At 24.1% G+C, this 15,909-nt stretch overlaps 1 protein-coding gene across 1 annotated transcript; it reads left to right on the top strand.

The window, feature by feature from the left end:
* The first annotated feature begins 13,797 nt into the window (after positions 1–13,797).
* LOC128982639 (uncharacterized) lies at positions 13,798–14,622 on the top strand. The gene has a single exon (XM_054401588.1). It carries the CDS (start codon positions 13,798–13,800, stop codon positions 14,620–14,622), a length of 825 nt encoding a protein of 274 aa, XP_054257563.1.
* Positions 14,623–15,909: the final 1,287 nt, after the last annotated feature.

Below are 15,909 nucleotides of genomic sequence, written 5' to 3' on the forward strand. Positions count from 1 at the left end.
AACTTAGTAAAATGTAACTTAATAAAATGTAACTTAATAAAAAATGTAACTTAGTAAAATGTAACTTAATAAAATGTAACTTTATGAAATGTAACTTAATAAAAAATGTAACTTAGTATAATGTAACTTTATAAAATGTAACTTAATGAAATGTAACTTAATAAAAAATGTAACTTAGTAAAATGTAACTTAGGAAAATGTAACTTATGAAATGTAACTTAATAAAATGTAACTTAATAAATAATGTAACTGAGTAAAATGTAACTTAGGAATATGTAACTTAGTAAAATGTAACTTAATAAAATGTAACTTAATAAAATATAACTTAGTAAAAAATGTAAATGAATAAATTGTAACTTAGTAAAACGTAACTTAATAAAATGTAACTTATTAAAATGTAACTTAATAAAAAATGTAACTTAATAAAATGTAACTTAATAAAATGTAACTTAATAAAATGTAACTTAATAAAAAATGTAACTGAGTAAAATGTAACTTAGTAAAATGTAACTTAATAAAATGTAACTTAATAAAATGTAACTTAATAAAAAATGTAACTTAGTAATATGTAACTTAATAAAATGTAATTAATGAAATGTAACTTAATAAAAAATGTAACTTATAAAATATAACTTAGTAAAATGTAACTTAATAAAATGTAACTTAATAAAATGTAACTTAATAAAAAATGTAACTTAGTACAATGTAACTTAGTAAAATGTAACTTAATAAAATGTAACCTAATAAAATGTAACTTAGTTAAATGTAACTTAATAAAATGTAACTTAATAAAATGAAATTTAAAAAAATATGTAACTTAGTAAAATGTAACTTAGTAAAATGTAACTTAGTATAATGTAACTTAGTAAAATGTAACTTAGTAAAATGTGACTTAATAAAATGTAACTTAATAAAATGTAACTTAATAAAAATGTAATTTAGTAAAATGTAACTTAGTAAAATGTAACTTAGTAAAATGTAACTTAATAAAATGTAACTTAATAAAAAATGTAACTGAGTAAAATGGAACTTAGGAAAATGTAACTTAATAAAATCTAACTTAATAAAATGTAACTTAATGAAATGTAACTTAATAAAAAATGTAACTAAGTATAATGTAACTTAGTAAAATGTAACTTAGTAAAATGTAACTTAATAAAATGTAACTTAATAAATAATGTAACTTAGTAAAATGTAACTTTGTAAATGTAACTTAATAAAATGTAACTTAATAAAAAATATAACTGAGTAAAATGGAACTTAGGAAAATGTAACTTAATAAAATCTAACTTAATAAAATGTAACTTAATGAAATGTAAATTAATAAAAAATGTAACTTAGTATAATGTAACTTAGTAAAATGTAACTTAGTAAAATGTAACTTAGTAAAATGTAACTTAATAAAATGTAACTTAATAAAAAATGTAACTTAGTAAAATGTAACTTTGTAAAATGTAACTTAGTAAAATGTAACTTAATAAAATGTAACTTTATGAAATGTAACTTAATAAATAATGTAACTGAGTAAAATGTAACTTAGGAATATGTAACTTAGTAAAATGTAACTTAATAAAATGTAACTTAATAAAATATAACTTAGTAAAAAATGTAACTGAATAAATTGTAACTTAGGAAAATGTAACTTAATAAAATGTAACTTAATAAAATGTAACTTAATAAAAAATGTAACTGAGTAAAATGTAACTTAGGAAAATGTAACTTAATAAAATCTAACTTAATAAAATGTAACTTAATGAAATGTAACTTAATAAAAAATGTAACTTAGTATAATGTAACTTAGTAAAATGTAACTTAGTAAAATGTAACTTAATAAAATCTAACTTAATAAAATGTAACTTAATGAAATGTAAATTAATAAAAAATGTAACTTAGTATAATGTAACTTAGTAAAATGTAACTTAATAAAATGTAACTTAATAAAAAATGTAACTTAATAAAATGTAACTTAATAAAATGTAACTTAATAAAAAATTTAACTGAGTAAAATGTAACTTAGTGAAATGTAACTTAATAAAATGTAACTTAATAAAATGTAACTTAATAAAAAATGTAACTTAGTAAAATGTAACTTAGTTAAATGTAACTTAATACAATGTAACTTAGTAAAATGTAACTTAATAAAAAATGTAACTGAGTAAAATGTAACTTAGTAAAATTTAACTTAATAAAATGTAACTTAATAAAATGTAACTTAATAAAAAATGTAACTTAGTAAAATGTAACTTAGTAAAATGTAACTTAATAAAATGTAACTTAGTAAAAAATGTAACTGAGTAAATTGTAACTTAGGAAAATGTAACTTAATAAAATGTAACTTAATAAAATGTAACTTAATAAAAAATGTAACTGAGTAAAATGTAACTTAGGAAAATGTAACTTAATAAAATCTAACTTAATAAAATGTAACTTAATGAAATGTAACTTAATAAAAAATGTAACTTAGTAAAATGTAACTTAGTAAAATGTAACATAGTAAAATGTAACTTAATAAAATGTAACTATAATAAAAAATGTAACTTAGTAAAATGTAACTTTGTAAAATGTAACTAAATAAAATGTAACTTAGTAATATGTAACTTAATAAAATGTAATTAATGAAATGTAACTTAATAAAAAATGTAACTTAGTAAAATATAACTTAGTAAAATGTAACTTAGTAAAATGTAACTTATTATAATGTAACTTAGTAAAATGTAACTTAGTAAAATGTGACTTAATAAAATGTAACTTAATAAAATGAAATTTAATAAAATATGTAACTTAGTAAAATGTAACTTAGTAAAATGTAACTTATTATAATGTAACTTAGTAAAATGTAACTTAGTAAAATGTGACTTAATAAAATGTAACTTAATAAAATGTAACTTAATAAAAAATGTAACTTAGTAAAATGTAACTTAGTAAAATGTAACTTAGTAAAATGTAACTTAATAAAATGTAACTTAATAAAAAATGTAACTTAGTAAAATGTAACTTTGTAAAATGTAACTTAATAAAATGTAACTTAGTAAAATGTAACTTAATAAAATGTAACTTAATGAAATGTAACATAATAAAAAATGTAACTTAGTAAAATATAACTTAGTAAAATGTAACTTACTAAAATGTAACTTAATAAAATGTAACTTAATAAAAAATGTAACTTAGTAAAATGAAACTTTGTAAAATGTAACTTAATAAAATGTAACTTAGTAAAATGTAACTTAATAAAAAATGTAACTGAGTAAAATGTAACTTAGTTAAATGTAACTTAATAAAAAATGTAAATTAATAAAATGTAACTTAATGAAATGTAACCTAATAAAAAATGTTACTTAGTAAAATGTAACTTAGTAAAATGTAACTTAGTAAAATGTAACTTAGTAAAATGTAACTTAATAAAAAATGTAACTTAGTAAAATGTAACTTAATGAAATGTAACTTAATAAATTGTAACTTAATGAAATGTAACTTAATAAAAAATGTAACTTAGTATAATGTAACGTAGTAAAATGTAACTTAGTAAAATGTAACTTAATAAAATGTAACTTAATAAAAAATGTAACTTAATAAAATGTAACTTAATGAAATGTAACCTAATAAAAAATGTTACTTAGTAAAATGTAACTTAGTAAAATGTAACTTAGTAAAATGTAACTTAGTAAAATGTAACTTAATAAAAAATGTAACTTAGTAAAATGTAACTTTGTAAAATGTTACTTAATAAAATGTAACTTAATAAAAAATATAACTGAGTAAAATGGAACTTAGGAAAATGTAACTTAATAAAATCTAACTTAATAAAATGTAACTTAATGAAATGTAACTTAATAAAAAATGTAACTTAGTATAATGTAACTTAGTAAAATGTAACTTAGTAAAATGTTACTTAGTAAAATGTAACTTAATAAAATGTAACTTAATAAAAAATGTAACTTAGTAAAATGTAACTTTGTAAAATGTAACTTAATAAAATGTAACTTAGTAAAATGTAACTTAATAAAATGTAACTTTATGAAATGTAACTTAATAAAAAATGTAACTTAGTATAATGTAACTTTATAAAATGTAACTTAATGAAATGTAACTTAATAAAAAATATAACTTAGTAAAATGTAACTTAGGAAAATGTAACTTAATGAAATGTAACTTAATAAAATGTAACTTAATAAATAATGTAACTGAGTAAAATGTAACTTAGGAATATGTAACTTAGTAAAATGTAACTTAATAAAATGTAACTTAATAAAATATAACTTAGTAAAAAATGTAACTGAATAAATTGTAACTTAGTAAAATGTAACTTAATAAAATGTAACTTAATAAAATGTAACTTAATAAAAACTGTAACTTAATAAAATGTTACTTAATAAAATGTAACTTAATAAAATGTAACTTAATAAAAAATGTAACTGAGTAAAATGTAACTTAGTAAAATGTAACTTAATAAAATGTAACTTAATAAAATGTAACTTAGTAAAATGTAACTTTGTAAAATGTAACTAAATAAAATGTAACTTAGTAATATGTAACTTAATAAAATGTAATTAATGAAATGTAACTTAATAAAAAATGTAACTTATAAAATATAACTTAGTAAAATGTAACTTAATAAAATGTAACTTAATAAAATGTAACTTAATAAAAAATGTAACTTAGTAAAATGTAACTTAGTAAAATGTAACTTAATAAAATGTAACCTAATAAAATGTAACTTAGTTAAATGTAACTTAATAAAATGTAACTTAATAAAATGAAATTTAATAAAATATGTAACTTAGTAAAATGTAACTTAGTAAAATGTAACTTAGTATAATGTAACTTAGTAAAATGTAACTTAGTAAAATGTGACTTAATAAAATGTAACTTAATAAAATGTAACTTAATAAAAAATGTAACTTAGTAAAATGTAACTTAGTAAAATGTAACTTAGTAAAATGTGACTTAATAAAATGTAACTTAATAAAAAATGTAACTGAGTAAAATGGAACTTAGGAAAATGTAACTTAATAAAATCTAACTTAATAAAATGTAACTTAATGAATTGTAACTTAATAAAAAATGTAACTAAGTATAATGTAACTTAGTAAAATGTAACTAAATAAAATGTAACTTAGTAATATGTAACTTAATAAAATGTAATTAATGAAATGTAACTTAATAAAAAATGTAACTTATAAAATATAACTTAGTAAAATGTAACTTAATAAAATGTAACTTAATAAAATGTAACTTAATAAAAAATGTAACTGAGTAAAATGTAACTTAGTTAAATGTAACTTAATAAAATGTAACTTAATAAAATGAAACTTAATAAAAAATGTAACTTAATAAAATGTAACTTAATGAAATGTAACCTAATAAAAAATGTAACTTAGTAAAATGTAACTTAGGAAAATGTAACTTAATAAAAAATGTAAATTAATAAAATGTAACTTAATGAAATGTAACCTAATAAAAAATGTTACTTAGTAAAATGTAACTTAGTAAAATGTAACTTAGTAAAATGTAACTTAGTAAAATGTAACTTAATAAAAAATGTAACTTAGTAAAATGTAACTTAATGAAATGTAACTTAATAAATTGTAACTTAATGAAATGTAACTTAATAAAAAATGTAACTTAGTATAATGTAACGTAGTAAAATGTAACTTAGTAAAATGTAACTTAATAAAATGTAACTTAATAAAAAATGTAACTTAATAAAATGTAACTTAATGAAATGTAACCTAATAAAAAATGTTACTTAGTAAAATGTAACTTAGTAAAATGTAACTTAGTAAAATGTAACTTAGTAAAATGTAACTTAATAAAAAATGTAACTTAGTAAAATGTAACTTTGTAAAATGTTACTTAATAAAATGTAACTTAATAAAAAATATAACTGAGTAAAATGGAACTTAGGAAAATGTAACTTAATAAAATCTAACTTAATAAAATGTAACTTAATGAAATGTAACTTAATAAAAAATGTAACTTAGTATAATGTAACTTAGTAAAATGTAACTTAGTAAAATGTTACTTAGTAAAATGTAACTTAGTAAAATGTAACTTAATAAAAAATGTAACTTAGTAAAATGTAACTTTGTAAAATGTTACTTAATAAAATGTAACTTAATAAAAAATATAACTGAGTAAAATGGAACTTAGGAAAATGTAACTTAATAAAATCTAACTTAATAAAATGTAACTTAATGAAATGTAACTTAATAAAAAATGTAACTTAGTATAATGTAACTTAGTAAAATGTAACTTAGTAAAATGTTACTTAGTAAAATGTAACTTAATAAAATGTAACTTAATAAAAAATGTAACTTAGTAAAATGTAACTTTGTAAAATGTAACTTAATAAAATGTAACTTAGTAAAATGTAACTTAATAAAATGTAACTTTATGAAATGTAACTTAATAAAAAATGTAACTTAGTATAATGTAACTTTATAAAATGTAACTTAATGAAATGTAACTTAATAAAAAATATAACTTAGTAAAATGTAACTTAGGAAAATGTAACTTAATGAAATGTAACTTAATAAAATGTAACTTAATAAATAATGTAACTGAGTAAAATGTAACTTAGGAATATGTAACTTAGTAAAATGTAACTTAATAAAATGTAACTTAATAAAATATAACTTAGTAAAAAATGTAACTGAATAAATTGTAACTTAGTAAAATGTAACTTAATAAAATGTAACTTAATAAAATGTAACTTAATAAAAACTGTAACTTAATAAAATGTTACTTAATAAAATGTAACTTAATAAAATGTAACTTAATAAAAAATGTAACTGAGTAAAATGTAACTTAGTAAAATGTAACTTAATAAAATGTAACTTAATAAAATGTAACTTAGTAAAATGTAACTTTGTAAAATGTAACTAAATAAAATGTAACTTAGTAATATGTAACTTAATAAAATGTAATTAATGAAATGTAACTTAATAAAAAATGTAACTTATAAAATATAACTTAGTAAAATGTAACTTAATAAAATGTAACTTAATAAAATGTAACTTAATAAAAAATGTAACTTAGTAAAATGTAACTTAGTAAAATGTAACTTAATAAAATGTAACCTAATAAAATGTAACTTAGTTAAATGTAACTTAATAAAATGTAACTTAATAAAATGAAATTTAATAAAATATGTAACTTAGTAAAATGTAACTTAGTAAAATGTAACTTAGTATAATGTAACTTAGTAAAATGTAACTTAGTAAAATGTGACTTAATAAAATGTAACTTAATAAAATGTAACTTAATAAAAAATGTAACTTAGTAAAATGTAACTTAGTAAAATGTAACTTAGTAAAATGTGACTTAATAAAATGTAACTTAATAAAAAATGTAACTGAGTAAAATGGAACTTAGGAAAATGTAACTTAATAAAATCTAACTTAATAAAATGTAACTTAATGAATTGTAACTTAATAAAAAATGTAACTAAGTATAATGTAACTTAGTAAAATGTAACTTAGTAAAATGTAACTTAATAAAATGTAACTTAATAAATAATGTAACTTAGTAAAATGTAACTTTGTAAATGTAACTTAATAAAATGTAACTTAATAAAAAATATAACTGAGTAAAATGGAACTTAGGAAAATGTAACTTAATAAAATCTAACTTAATAAAATGTAACTTAATGAAATGTAAATTAATAAAAAATGTAACTTAGTATAATGTAACTTAGTAAAATGTAACTTAGTAAAATGTAACTTAGTAAAATGTGACTTAATAAAATGTAACTTAATAAAAAATGTAACTGAGTAAAATGGAACTTAGGAAAATGTAACTTAATAAAATCTAACTTAATAAAATGTAACTTAATGAATTGTAACTTAATAAAAAATGTAACTAAGTATAATGTAACTTAGTAAAATGTAACTTAGTAAAATGTAACTTAATAAAATGTAACTTAATAAATAATGTAACTTAGTAAAATGTAACTTTGTAAATGTAACTTAATAAAATGTAACTTAATAAAAAATATAACTGAGTAAAATGGAACTTAGGAAAATGTAACTTAATAAAATCTAACTTAATAAAATGTAACTTAATGAAATGTAAATTAATAAAAAATGTAACTTAGTATAATGTAACTTAGTAAAATGTAACTTAGTAAAATGTAACTTAGTAAAATGTAACTTAATAAAATGTAACTTAATAAAAAATGTAACTTAGTAAAATGTAACTTTGTAAAATGTAACTTAGTAAAATGTAACTTAATAAAATGTAACTTTATGAAATGTAACTTAATAAATAATGTAACTGAGTAAAATGTAACTTAGGAATATGTAACTTAGTTAAATGTAACTTAATACAATGTAACTTAGTAAAATGTAACTTAATAAAAAATGTAACTGAGTAAAATGTAACTTAGTGAAATGTAACTTAATAAAATGTAACTTATTAAAATGTAACTTAATAAAAAATGTAACTTAGTAAAATGTAACTTAGTTAAATGTAACTTAATACAATGTAACTTAGTAAAATGTAACTTAATAAAAAATGTAACTGAGTAAAATGTAACTTAGTAAAATTTAACTTAATAAAATGTAACTTAGTAAAAAATGTAACTTAGTAAAAAATGTAACTAAGTAAATTGTAACTTAGGAAAATGTAACTTAATAAAATGTAACTTAATAAAATGTAACTTAATAAAAAATGTAACTGAGTAAAATGTAACTTAGAAAAATGTAACTTAATAAAATCTAACTTAATAAAATGTAACTTAATGAAATGTAACTTAATAAAAAATGTAACTTAGTATAATGTAACTTAGTAAATTGTAACTTAGTAAAATGTAACATAGTAAAATGTAACTTAATAAAATGTAACTTAATAAAAAATGTAACTTAGTAAAATGTAACTTTGTAAAATGTAACTAAATAAAATGTAACTTAGTAATATGTAACTTAATAAAATGTAATTAATGAAATGTAACTTAATAAAAAATGTAACTTAGTAAAAACTTAGTAAAATGTAACTTAATCAAATGTAACTTAATAAAATGTAACTTAATAAAAAATGTAACTTAGTAAAATGTAACTTAGTAAAATGTAACTTAATAAAATGTAACCTAATAAAATGTAACTTAGTTAAATGTAACTTAATAAAATGTAACTTAATAAAATGAAATTTAATAAAATATATAACTTAGTAAAATGTAACTTAGTAAAATGTGACTTAGTATAATGTAACTTAGTAAAATGTAACTTAGTAAAATGTGACTTAATAAAATGTAACTTAATAAAATGTAACTTAATAAAAAATGTAACTTAGTAAAATGTAACTTAGTAAAATGTAACTTAGTAAAATGTAACTTAATAAAATGTAACTTAATAAAAAATGTAACTGAGTAAAATGGAACTTAGGAAAATGTAACTTAATAAAATCTAACTTAATAAAATGTAACTTAATGAAATGTAACTTAATAAAAAATGTAACTTAGTAAAATGTAACTTTGTAAAATGTAACTAAATAAAATGTAACTTAATAAAATGTAACTTAGTAAAATGTAACATAGTAAAATGTAACTTAATAAAATGTAACTTAATACAAAATGTAACTTAGTAAAATGTAACTTTGTAAAATGTAACTAAATAAAATGTAACTTAGTAATATGTAATTTAATAAAATGTAATTAATGAAATGTAACTTAATAAAAAATGTAACTTATAAAATATAACTTAGTAAAATGTAACTTAATAAAATGTAACTTAATAAAATGTAACTTAATAAAAAATGTAACTTAGTAAAATGTAACTTAGTAAAATGTAACTTAGTATAATGTAACTTAGTAAAATGTAACTTAATAAAATGTAACTTAGTAAAAAATGTAACTGAGTAAATTGTAACTTAGGAAAATGTAACTTAATAAAATGTAACTTAATAAAATGTAACTTAATAAAAAATGTAACTGAGTAAAATGTAACTTAGGAAAATGTAACTTAATAAAATCTAACTTAATAAAATGTAACTTAATGAAATGTAACTTAATAAAAAATGTAACTTAGTATAATGTAACTTAGTAAATTGTAACTTAGTAAAATGTAACTTAATAAAATGTAACTTAATAAAAAATGTAACTTAGTAAAATGTAACTTTGTAAAATGTAACTTAATAAAATGTAACTTAGTAAAATGTAACTTAATAAAATGTAACTTTATGAAATGTAACTTAATAAAAAATGTAACTTAGTATAATGTAACTTTATAAAATGTAACTTAATGAAATGTAACTTAATAAAAAATATAACTTAGTAAAATGTAACTTAGGAAAATGTAACTTAATGAAATGTAACTTAATAGATTGTACAATTGTGTACAAGGCTGTACAAGTGTGTACAAGGTTGTACAAGGTTGTACAAGGATGTACAAGTTTGTACAAGGGTGTACAAGTGTGTACGATAAGTAAAAGTGTGTACAAGGGTGTACAGGTTTGTACAAGGTTGTACAAGGTTGTACAAGTGTGTACAAGGGTGTACAAATGTGTACAAGAATGTAAAAGTTTGTACAAGTGTGTACAAGTTTGTACAAGGTTGTACAAGTGTGTACAAGGTTTTACAATTGTGTACAAGGTTGTACAAGTGTGTACAAGGTTGTACAAGTGTGTACAAGGTTGTACAAGTGTGTACAACTTGTACAAGTGTGTACAAGGTTGTACAAGTGTGTACAAGGTTGTACAAGTTTGTACAAGGTTGTACAAGTGTGTACAAGTTTGTACAAGTGTGTACAAGTTTGTACAAGGTTGTACAAATGTGTACAAGGGTGTACAAAAGTGTACAAGGGTGCACAAGTTTGAACAAAGGTGTACAAGTGTGTACAAGCTTGTACAAGTGTGTACAAGCTTGTACAAGTGTGTATAAGGGTGTACAGGTTTGTACAAGGTTGTACAAGTGTGTACAAGGGTGTACAAGTGTGTACAAGGTTGTACAAGTGTGTACAAGCTTGTACAAGTGTGTACAAGGGTGTAAAGTGTGTACAAGGTTGTACAAGTTTTTACATGGTTGTACAAGTGTGTACAAGGTTGTATAAGTGTGTACAAGGTTGTACAAGTGTGTACAAGGTTGTACAAGTGTGTACAAGGTTGTACAAGTGTGTACAAGGTTGTACAAGTGCGTACAAGGTTGTACAAGTGTGTACAAGGTTGTACAAGTGTGTACAAGGTTGTACAAGTGTGTACAAGGTTGTACAAGTGTGTACAATGTTGTACAAGTGTGTACAAGGTTGTACAAGTGTGTACAAGGTTGTACAAGTGTGTACAAGGGTGTACAAGTGTGTACAACGTTGTACAAGTTTTTACAAGGTTGTACAAGTGTGTACAAGGTTGTACAAGTGTGTACAAGCTTTTACAAGTGTGTACAAGGGTGTACAAGTGTGTACAAGTTTGTACAAGTTTGTACAAGGTTGTACAAGTGTGTACAAGGTTATACAATTGTGTACAAGGTTGTACAAGTGTGTACAAGGTTGTACAAGTGTGTACAAGCTTTTACAAGTGTGTACAAGGGTGTACAAGTGTGTACAAGTTTGTACAAGTTTGTACAAGGTTGTACAAGTGTGTAAAAGGTTGTACAAGTGTGTACAAGGTTGTACAAGTGTGTACAAGGTTGTACAAGTGTGTACAAGGTTGTACAAGTGTGTACAAGTTTTTAAATTGTGTACATGGGTGTACAATTGTGTACAAGGCTGTACAAGTGTGTACAAGGTTGTACAAGTGTGTACAAGGTTGTAACAGGGGGTACAAGTTTGTACAAGTGTGTACAAGGTTGTACAAGTGTGTACAAGGGTGTACAGGTTTGTACAATGTTGTACAAGTGTACAAGTTTGTACAAGGTTGTACAAGTGTGTACAAGGGTGTACAAGTGTGTACAAGGGTGCACAAGTGTGTACAAGGGTGTACAATCGTGTACAAGCTTGTACAAGTGTGTACAAGGGTGTACAGGTTTGTACAAGGTTGTACAAATGTGTACAAGGGTGTACAAATGTGTACAAGGATGAAAAGGTTGTACAAGTTTGTACAAGTTTGTACAAGGTTGTACAAGTGTGTACAAGGTTGTACAAGTGTGTACAAGGTTGTACAAGTGTGTACAACTTGTACAAGTGTGTACAAGCTTGTACAAGTGTGTACAAGTGTGTACAAGCTTGTACAAGTGTGTACAAGGTTGTACAAGTGTGTACAAGGTTGTACAAGTTTGTACAAGGTTGTACAAGTGTGTACAAGTTTGTACAAGTGTGTACAAGCTTGTACAAGTGTGTACAAGGGTGTACAGGTTTGTACAAGGTTGTACAAGTGTGTACAAGGGTGTACAAGTATGTACAATAATGTACAAGTTTGTACAAGTGTGTACAAGTTTGTAAAAGGTTGTACAAGTGTGTACAAGGGTGTACAAGTGTGTACAAGGTTGTACAAGTGTGTACAAGCTTGTACAAGTGTGTACAAGGGTGTACAAGTGTGTACAAGGTTGTACAAGTTTTTACATGATTGTACAAGTGTGTACATGGTTGTACAAGAATGTACAAGGTTGTACAAGTGTGTACAAGGTTGTACAAGTGTGTACAAGGTTGTACAAGTGTGTACAAGGTTGTACAAGTGTGTACAAGGTTGTACAAGTGTGTACAAGGTTGTACAAGTGTGTACAAGGTTGTACAAGTGTGTACAAGGTTGTACAAGTGTGTACAAGGTTGTACAAGTGTGTACAAGGTTGTACAAGTGTGTACAAGGCTGTACAATTGTGTACAAGGTTGTACAAGTGTGTACAAGGCTGTACAAGTGTGTACAAGGTTGTACAATTGTGTACAAGGCTGTACAAGTGTGTACAAGGTTGTACAAGTGTGTACAAGGCTGTACAAGTGTGTACAAGGCTGTACAATTGTGTACAAGGTTGTACAAGTGTGTACAAGGTTGTACAAGTGTGTACAAGGTTGTACAATTGTGTACAAGACTGTACAAGTGTGTACAAAGTTGTGCAAGTGTGTACAAGGTTGTACAAGTGTGTACAAGGTTGTACAATTGTGTACAAGGTTGTACAAGTGGTTACAAGGTTGTACAAGTGTGTACAAGGGTGTACAATCGTGTACAAGGATGTACAAGTTTGTACAAGATTGTACAAGTGTGTACTGGGTTGTACAAGTGTGTAAAAGATTGTATAAGTTTGTACAAGGTTGTACAAGTGTGTACAAGGGTGTACAAGTGTGTACAAATGTGTACAATTGTGTACAGGGGTGTACAAGTTTGTACAAGGGTGTACAAGTTTTACAAGGTTGTACAAGTGTGTACAAGGTTGTACAAGTTGTGTACTGGGTTGTACAAGTGTGTACAAGATTGTATAAGTTTGTACAAGGTTGTACAAGTGTGTACAAGGGTGTACAAGTGTGTACAAATGTGTACAAGTGTGTACAGGGGTGTACAAGTTTGTACAAGGGTGTACAAGTTTTACAAGGTTGTACAAGTGTGTACAAGGTTGTACAAGTTGTGTACAAGGTCAGTAATGACTCAGACGTCGTGCGGGTCAGACGCTAGTGCCGAGCGCTCCCTTATCTTTTCAGTTATCTTTCATTGATAATGTTATAGTCAGTTATTTAAATCAAGTAGAAAGAGTGCTTTATTATTTTATTGTTACATTTTTATTAATGTAAAGTGTTTTACGCAAATAAATTCAAGTGTACGTTTTTTTTCCTCTGTTCAAATATGTCGGGAAACTGTGTAGTGTGTAACAACAAATTGCAGCAGCGCAATCTAGTTATTGCGTGTTCTGAGTGTGGTAAAAGTTGTCATCTTAAATGTGTTAACATGACGAAAGAAGAACTTGATATCATTACAAGTGAAAAACAGATTTGGCGATGCCCACCATGTGCGAAATCTAGAAGACAAAGTATGCAGGCGGTGAAAGATGCGGAAGAAGGTAAGGCAAGTATCGAGCAGATAGTTTTTATGTTAGAAGAAGCAAAAGAAGACCGCAAGCGGATGGAAAAAGATATGACTAGTTCGTTTGAATTTTTGCATAACTTGGTCAAAGATCAAAAGGAAGCCTTAAATGTGCAGTCACAAAAATTAAGTGAGTACATGTCTGTTATTGAGGGACTTAAACAGGAAAATGTGAATTTAAGTAAAAAAGTTAGGGAATTGGAGGTAAAATTGGATGATAGTGAGCAGTATATTAGATCTAATAATGTTGAAATCCATGGAGTTCCGGAAAAAAGTAATGAAGATGTGTACGAGACTGTAAAGACTGTCGCCAACGCCTTGGGATTATCCATCGAGAGGGAGGCTATTGATGTGTGTCACAGGTTAGGGAAAAGGACGGGTTACGACGGCCCCCCAACTATCATTGCTAGATTCGTTCGTCGTGAGGACAAACTCAATCTCTTGCAAAAAAGGCGCGTAAAGCGAAACTTCAACACAAATGATCTCGGACTGTCGCAGCCGGCCGTTCCAATCTACATAAATGAAAACTTGTGCCCTGGGCGTAGGAAGGTGTACACTGCGGCCCGACAGGCAAAGAAGGACAAAAACTACACGTATCTGTGGATCCGCAACGGAAAAATATTGATGAGGAAGGATCAATCATCGTCTGTGTGTGTGATAACGTCAATGGACGATGTTGCTAAGCTGTAAAGATGATTGTTACAATCACTTACGATCAGAAATACTTTGGTATGTTTTCTTAGTACTTATTGTGTGTATAGTTTTATATTTGTTCTTAAAGTGTTATGTTTGAATGAGCTTAGACAGCGATAGTTCATTTAATTCATGTGACAATCTAGAGGATTCTTTTGTGTTGGTTGATCAATTATTTTCTGAAGTAGGTGTGGAAGCTATTACTCTAATTAATCAAAATATTAGAAGTTTAAGGGAAAATTTTGACAACTTTGTAGCATTTCTTAATTCTTTGTTAAAACGACCAGACATAATTATTCTTACAGAAATATGGATAGAAAATTCAGAAATTAATAGATTTAATATTGATGGTTACAACCTTGTTTCAAAATGCAATGATCACTACAGGTCTGGTGGTGTTGTAATTTATGTTGCACAAAAATATTCAGCCGTTGAAGATCAGATAAATATGGAAAGTGCGGATGCGGTCAAGGTTACTATTACTGTTGATCGGAATGTATCATTGTCTGTTATCGCTATTTATAGATTACATGCCTTTCGAGTTTCAGAATTTTTAATTGAATTGAATAACGTCCTGGTTGATATGAAAGATGATAATCTTATCTTGACTGGTGATATCAATATCTGTATCCTTAAATATTCTTTGCAAGTTTTTGAATACCAGTCTTTGATGGCTAGCTATGGTTTTTATGAACTTATTAGTAAACCTACTAGGGTAGTTGGTAATAGCAAAAGCTGTCTGGATCACATCTATTTTAGATCCAAGCAAAATTTATTTTTATATAGTTCTGATGTTGTTCCTTCAGGTCGTAGTGACCATGATATCTCTCTATGTTATTTAGTTTTAAAACAAAGTGAATGTCAGATAGCTGGAACCAACGATTTAAATAAACCTGTAGATAATAGTCTTAAGAAAATTAATTATGAAATGTTGAAAAGTAACCTTGAATTGGTTGACTGGTCTATCATATATCAAATGGATGATGTCGATAAAGCGTTTAACACGTTTTTAGATATACTGAAGGAAAACATAAATAGTTCTTTGATATCTGTACAACATGGGGATAGTTATAATCGAAAAATTTTGAAGCCATGGATGACCCCTGGTTTGTGTGAAAGGCAGAGATATAGAAATAAGTTGTATAAAAAGTTTAAAAAAAGACAGGGGGATGAGAGGTTTCAAAGTTATTTCAAAAAATATAATGATAAATTAAAGTTAGATATGCAGGTGCGAAAAGACTATTATTACTCACGGTTGTTCGAGGAAAATAAAAATGACATTAA

This window comes from Macrosteles quadrilineatus, unplaced genomic scaffold (assembly GCF_028750875.1).
Source record: "Macrosteles quadrilineatus isolate MER2022 unplaced genomic scaffold, UCM_ALF_1.0 Scaffold_853__1_contigs__length_28551, whole genome shotgun sequence".
NCBI classification, from domain to species: domain Eukaryota; kingdom Metazoa; phylum Arthropoda; class Insecta; order Hemiptera; family Cicadellidae; genus Macrosteles; species Macrosteles quadrilineatus.